The sequence below is a fragment of the Thunnus maccoyii genome, chromosome 18 (genome assembly GCF_910596095.1).
Source record: "Thunnus maccoyii chromosome 18, fThuMac1.1, whole genome shotgun sequence".
In the NCBI taxonomy this organism is placed as follows: Eukaryota; Metazoa; Chordata; class Actinopteri; order Scombriformes; family Scombridae; genus Thunnus; species Thunnus maccoyii.
In genome coordinates, this window is record NC_056550.1 from 14270447 (window position 1) to 14277608 (window position 7162).

The 7162-nt window shown below is 41.2% G+C and overlaps 1 protein-coding gene across 1 annotated transcript; it reads right to left on the reverse strand.

Annotated features, from left to right (window-relative positions):
* Window positions 1-5: 5 nt before the first annotated feature.
* On the reverse strand, window positions 6-4145 carry LOC121884169 (zinc finger protein 436-like). Its single transcript, XM_042392842.1, has 2 exons — window positions 3403-4145; window positions 6-3058 (listed from the first exon to the last, which is right to left on the reverse strand). The coding sequence occupies exons 1-2, from the start codon at window positions 3584-3586 to the stop codon at window positions 1866-1868; spliced, it is 1377 nt and encodes a 458-aa protein (XP_042248776.1). The 5' UTR covers window positions 3587-4145; the 3' UTR covers window positions 6-1865.
* Window positions 4146-7162: the final 3017 nt, after the last annotated feature.

Below are 7162 nucleotides of genomic sequence, written 5' to 3' on the forward strand. Positions count from 1 at the left end.
TGTAATGTGATATGAAAGGATATTTATTGTCCCCATTATGGAAATTTGGTTTCACCATATGAACCACCATTAGAAGACATTACACAGAAAAATATACAAAAATACATACAGAAAATGTGAGAAAAGAACAGCTCCACAGGTGCTGCTCTGCACTTGGATCATCCAAGTGTTTTAACCCATTTTGACTGTCTTGTAAAGTGCCAAAACATTTCAGCAGTCTAAATCATACTGAACAGAAACCTTGGGGGATCTATGACCATAATTAGACAGCGAGAGAACAGATAAAATACTTCTTCAAATTGTTCTTCCAAATGAGTCGTCACAACACGACATTCACATTGTTACAGATGTGTCTGTGTGCTAATGGGGGAAAAATATTTCCTTGGCAGATGCAGTGCAAAGCCTTAATGAGGCTACCTGGCGAATTGAAAGTGGGCTTAAACTTAATTTGGTTTTAGATCAGTGTATGTAAATCACAGAAATTGGTGCAAATAGCTTGACTGAGCATTAGAAACCCAGTTCAAATGTCTGTTTTATTAAAAGATTATTGCAACAAAAATAAAATAAATAATAAATATTTAATAAATTTTAGTCATTTGGTTGATTCAAAATACCCAAAAACATCATATTGCACATTTTTTCCTCACAGATATTACAACTGTGTGACATTATTCCTGCTTCGGGGCTGTATTGCACAAGAAATGGTGCGGCTGCAGCTCAGGTTGTAGAGCAGGTTGGTGCTTCCCCATCTCCTCCTTTACATATGTTGAAGTATCGAGCAAAACACTGAAACCCAAATTGCTCCTGATGTGTGTGTATTTAAAAACACACTAAGTTGCTTTGGACAAATGTTTAAAGCATGGTCACACACAACAGTATACAACATGTACTGCTCGATAATGAAAACTGAAAATTTGACACAATTTATTTTGCTGATATTCAATATTGGCCCACAAATGAATCAAACTGCTCATGTCAAACAGCTGAAGCTCCGAAACACCCACACAGGTGACTGATTAGACCCAATCCCAGCACTGAGCGGGCATGTGTAGTCCAGTTTGAATGGCATGTCTGTTTTTCTCCTCTTAGTTTTATTGCACTTGTCAAAAGATGTTTTCACTTATTATGCCTGATTAGACCACTACTCTGGACTGTATGGGCATCTACACTGTCATGAGTAGACAAAGTTCAACCGGACTGAACACTGCACAAATCAAAAGGCTTCAATTCACGACCGCCCTGAATAATGGGGAGCGAAATCTAATGTGACCGCACCTTTATTTTTGTTGAACTAACAAGGAAAGGACAACCAACTTTATCGTTCTTATTAGTACACAGAGATTGGTGATGGGCATGTACTGTAACGTCCAGCACAGATGTAACCACTAAGCAGGTCTAAGAGGTCTTGTCAGCCACAGTAATTGAAAACACCTGTGTGGCTGAGCAGGGCCTTTAAGGTGGGACAGTTTTACAGCTCTGTGATTCCAATTGGTGCATGAAATGTAATCACCAAATATTCATGGCAGCTCTGCCCAACTTCAACCTGTGGAAAGAAAAAGGTGACTGAGTATTCACTGTGAGGAGACTTATATAAAGCATGTCTCAAATCTATGCATGCTGGCTTTCATACCGCCTCAGCAGCATGTACTGAATCCAGTAACTGCATGATGTGAACCAAATTGAACTAAAAACTCATGGTAGGCTTTCTGAAAAGGCTGGCAATAATATATAATCATATGTGATTTGTTGTTAATTGGTTAACCCTGGTGGTTAAACCCAAAGATGGCAAACAGGTGCCATGCATGTAAACCTTTCTTGTCTAGCTTATGAGCTCACAAGCTCTGAAATGACCCTTCTTGTTCATTTCACTCAGTGGCTGCTTTCTCATGAGTTTGCAGGTGCACCTTCAGATTAGGCGCAAACCTGTATCTCATACCACAAACATGGCAGCCATACGGCCTCTCTCCTGTATGCGTTGTCCTGTGTCTAGTCATCTGTCCACTTTGACGAAAACGTTTACCACAAATGTCACATGGGTACGGTTTTTCTCCTGAATGGTATCTCATGTGTGTTTTGAGGTGACTGCTAGTGTTAAAAAGTTTGCCACACATGCTACAATGATAAGGTCTCTCCCCTGAATGACTTCTTTTATGAATTGTGAGGTTTTGGCTCTGACTGAATGCTTTTCCACAGATATCACAGTGATATGGTTTTTCTCCAGAATGGGTCCTCACATGCACGATCAGATGCTCTCTCCGGTAAAATGTTTTGCCACATTCCTGACACACAAACTCTTTTATGCCTGTGTGTATTTTCCCGTGTAGCCGGAGACAGCGATTATTGGCAAAAGTCTTGCCACAGACATCACAAAAATAAACTTTGTTGTGATGACCTTTCAAATGCGTTATCAGCTCTTTTGTTGACTGGTATGTTATCCCGCAAACAGTGCAATCGATTTTCTTCTCATGTGTTTTTATGTGTTTCATCAAAGAGCCGATGTACTGAAATCCCTTGCCACACAAATGGCAAAAGCTGCGGTCCTTTTGACTTTTAGCTGAAGAATTCTCATAAGGCAACTCTGCTTGGCTCTTCTTATTAACACTGCCACTTTGTCCTTGCAACATCTTTGCTTTCTGTATCACCATTTCCGTCTGTTCTCCTTTGCTGTTCACCCAATCCTCATCACTGTCATTGTTCTCACTCTGAGCTGCAGAGCAGTCTGAAGAAACTGGCTGCATTTCATAAGTTCCTTGTGTTTCTGGCAGATCATGCTCATTTTTCACAACTTCAGGAGAAGGAAAATTAGCCTCCTGTGTGTTACTGTCATTCCAAGGTTCCTCCTGCTCCTCTTTGATCTCAGACATCTTGAAGTCTGTCTCCACCAGGCAGTAGTTCCAGTTATTATTATCTGGATCTGAGTTGGTTTGAGAGGGTCCCGGGACCTCAGCACTCAGGCTGAAGTTACACTCCTCTGGGGTCGACGGTCCCGGATTTTCCTGCAGCAGTGAGGACTCACATTCGTCTCCAGGTCCCACGGTGCTGCTGGTCAGTGAACTCTCTGCAGGTGCAAAAGAGATGGAGGGACGTGTTACCCAACAGCTTAATGTTTCCATTGCAATCGATTTTCTACTAGATTCTAACAGACACACATGATATAAAACTCTTACTTCTGCATGGGCACTCTTTTCTTCTAAATGTTCCTGGAAAAGTGCTGTTCACTGCTATTTCTACTGCAGTAGAGCACGTACAGTACTTTAAGTGGATTACGTATGCCCGTGTACGCATGCGTGGACAAGCAGACGCAACATCCATAGCTATATAAACCTACTTTTTCGCCACTGAATGTGTAGGTTATTCTGGCAAACGCTACGTAAACTGCACAGTAAACAAGGGTTCCCAAACCTGGTTTTTTTCGCAGAAGGCCCAGCTGGTGTCGCACACTTTCCACCTCCTCTTTAGATCGACTAACTTCGGCTTCGTACAGAGCTAACGTTATGGTTTTCTCCACCTCTCCGAGAATCTCCTCCGCCGCTGCGTACAGCCGCTGGTGAACAAACGACCTCAGCTGAAACATTGTGGTGTCCATGTCTCAGGGGAGAGACACGACACAGAAGCATTAAAATATAGCAGACAGATAAACTCAGCTAACGTTGGCTGAAAGCTGTCAAACCAGCTGCAGCCTGCGACCCGTCAATTGACAAAATAGGACTTCCGCTGTGACTCGTTCGGAATAAAAGTGTCAGCTCCAAAAACACAAAAAACTAAACCCACCTCTTTCTAAATATCAGCGCCACCACTCAATTATGACGATTCTCACAAATAATAAAAAATTCAAGAGTGCAGTTAAACTTCATAATCACCGAAAAGAAAGTGACCCTGACACGCTCCATAACAAAGCCCTCACCTAGAGAAACCCTGTGAGAGAAGCCCCCTCAGCCAGCTGGTTCAGGCACTCTGTTCACAAACACCAGTGGAGCCTCCATACAGTAACCCCATTAGTCTAAACCAAATTATAAGAAAAAAAAAGGAAACTATTTGACACATTGAAAAGAATCAACCAAAAACCAGAGCAAACTGGAATGCTATTTGACCCTAAACAGAGAATACTCAGTGGCAGATACCCGGCCGCAGTGACCAGTCCACAACTAAGGAGGGAATGCTTTTATTCTAGAAGCTCGAACACTCAAACCGGAAGTCGCATTATACCAATGGAATGTTTACGCTTACCTTGACCGTTAACTTTAACTATGCCAAGCAGGGAGGCTGACGCTAGAAAATTTCATTGGGGGGGGGGGGGGGGGGGCTTAAAGTAGAGATGCCAGGATCCTCCTAGTGGCACTGGCAGGTAGTGGCACCTCAGTGGCAGCCTGTGGTGTCTCAGTGGCAACCACAGGCCCGCTACAGGAGTGCAGTAGCTAGTGGCACTCTTGTGGCAGCTAGTGGCACTCCTGTAGCATCTAGAGGCACTCCCATGGCAGCTAGCATCTAGTGGCACTCTGGTGGCATTACATTGCTTTTTCGTGTTCTGTGTGAAAGTGCTTATGACAAAAACAACAGTGCGAAATAAATATATTGTTGTGTGAATTAATTGCATTAAAAAAAACACCCCTGATGTGTAAAGGTCTTGCAACAGGTGTATTATATTGAAATCTGTGATTGTTCATTTTGAACCATTACTATTATGTATTACACTGCAATAGACCACCCAACTAATTAGTTTCCTTCTAAAAGTAACATTGTGTACCAAACTGAATTGAGGTTTTCCAAAGTGAAAGGGGTTGAATACTTTTGCAAATAGCAGTGATTTAGCAGGGGGGTTGAACATATTTCTAAGGCACTGTATGCATATCACATTCTCATTAGGGGCTGAGATCCCCTAAAGATGTGATCCCAGAATTACCCGTCTTATCTTGTTTAATGTGTGCAGGAAGAAGTGCTTTATCTTTGAAGGAGAGGTTACTTCACCAAGGAGAACGGAGCAGGTATGTCGCCTCAACCCAGAAGTGCCAGATTTATGCTCGTTGTAGATCAATACTTTTGCACATTTGTTGCAACTAACAAAGTCCAATTTATTACCATCTTTGCCAGTAACAACTGAAAAATTTGTCCGAATGTCAGACTTGTCTTACTTTACTTTTTAATTGTCACAACCTGCTTTGATCTTGTTTTTAACTTTATTTGTTGACTCCATCCTCCTGGTTAGTGCTAGCTAAATCTCCGACCTGCATTTTTTTGACCACCCGCTTCCACCCACAGCAAAGTTAAAAAGCTCCAGCGAGATTTGTGTTGGGCTAATGCAGTCTTCAGTAATCATGCAGTAATCATTTTTCCTGTTCATACTGGCCATTAACAGATCCATTTAAAATGCACTTACAGTGATGTGAGTGATGGGGGACAAAAATTACATTTAAAGTTAATCTAAAGCTTCAGCCATCCAAAAAGGTTAAATCAAGTGGACATCTTTCAAAGTTAGTCTGTTTAATGCTTAATTCCCCTTTTTTGTAACTATCTTTCCACTGCAGCTCAACAGGGAAACACTGTCTGGGGAAACACAAAGAGGGAATTTTATGCTAAAGCAACTGTAACTGTGGAAGATATCCACTTGGTTTGACTAACTCAGACAGCTGAAACCTCATATAAGCTTCAGATAAATTTTAAATGCAATTTAGCACAAAATGAGGACTGTGGATTTTGTCCCCCACCACTTACATTGGAAGCGCTTTAAGGGATCCTTTAATGGCCAGTATTAGCAGGAGGAATGATTGCAGCAATAGTGTTCAATGTTCATTTGCACACCTGACTACTGGAAAAATAACAGACTTGTTGCCAATCTATTGTTTAATATTTAACTCATCTATCTAGCAAACAGTTTAAGATGTTCAAAGCCTATGAAGTGAAGTCTCGCCCGGAAAATGAGTCACAGCTTGCTTGTGTTAGTTTTGCACATGGTTTGCAGGCCTCAGTGTAAATTAGACGACTTCTCTGGATGCATGAAAACGTGTTGAACACACTGTAAAGCACAGGCCTCTTCAAAAGTATAATTGCATGATTATATCAGTTGATGGTGCTGTGTACCCTACAAAATCTTTCCTCACCAAACACACTTGTGTGGTCAGAACAACATACATTTGGAGCAGGTATCTGTACCAATGACTTCTTAGTGATGCTTGTAGAACAATTCACACTCAACTGATTTCCCTTGATTATTTGTAGAGGATTCCCTAATGCTACCAGGCCTTTTTACAGAGGGTAAGTTCAATGCCTCTCTTGCTGTTTAAATGTCTCTGGGATGAGCAGGTGTGGAGCTGCTCATTTCAAAGGCTGGAAGATCAGAGGGGAAGATGAAAGCTCCAGTGTCAGCCAGAGGATTAAGAAAGAAAGTGCAAACATTCATAGACTGTAATGTTTTATTAAATGTAGTTATAAAGTATTTAACAAAGCACTGACTTTTTTTTCATTTGGTGTGATGATGAAGTTTGCCTGTAAGGTATGATCAAAACTGTTAAGTTCATTTCAGAACTTTTGTCCTTTGTATTTAAGTTGTATTTAAGGAGTAGTGTTGTTTTTCATTTTGAGTGTTTGGCCTGGCGATGTTCAATTTATTCAAAGTCTGTACATTACTAAGCAGAGACAAATCCCTCTGCCTTTCAACTGATGAGCCAAGCTAGTCCTCCCCTGCTCCAGTCTCAAAGATGGCAAACAGGTGCCATGCATGTAAACCTTTATGTCATCCGTTTCAAATGACAGCAGCAGCTGATCACAGCTGGATCAGCTGTCATTCAGCTTTAACAGCTGTAGCGAGTTGTGATGTTAGTGTCTGCACACATGTGCACTGTCCGAACACTAATAAAGAAGCACCATCACTACCAGAGCAGAACTCTTTTCTTTCTTTCTTTTAGAGATATCTGTGAGGAAGATTTCAGAATTGAAGAATCTGATTGCCCTATTAAAAGATAGCATCTGACCGCTCACCGGGTCTAGATGGAATAATGGCTAACTTTTACACACATTTCTGGGAGGAAATCAAAATATTACTATTGCAGGCCATAAGTGAATGCATTATCAAAAAGGAACAAGGAACAATGAATCAAGGCATAATGTAAATTATTACCTAAACCTGGAAAAGATAAAAGATTTTTAAGCAATCAAAGACCTATTACTC

Excerpts from the sequence above, each read along its gene's own strand:
- LOC121884169 (XM_042392842.1), bottom strand. The coding sequence starts at position 3,586 with ATGGACACCACAATGTTTCAGCTGAGGTCGTTTGTTCACCAGCGGCTG. Across the intron at positions 3,059-3,402 it reads CCTTCTGCGAAAAAAACCAG|AGAGTTCACTGACCAGCAGC; the intron begins GTTTGGGAACCC and ends TTGCACCTGCAG.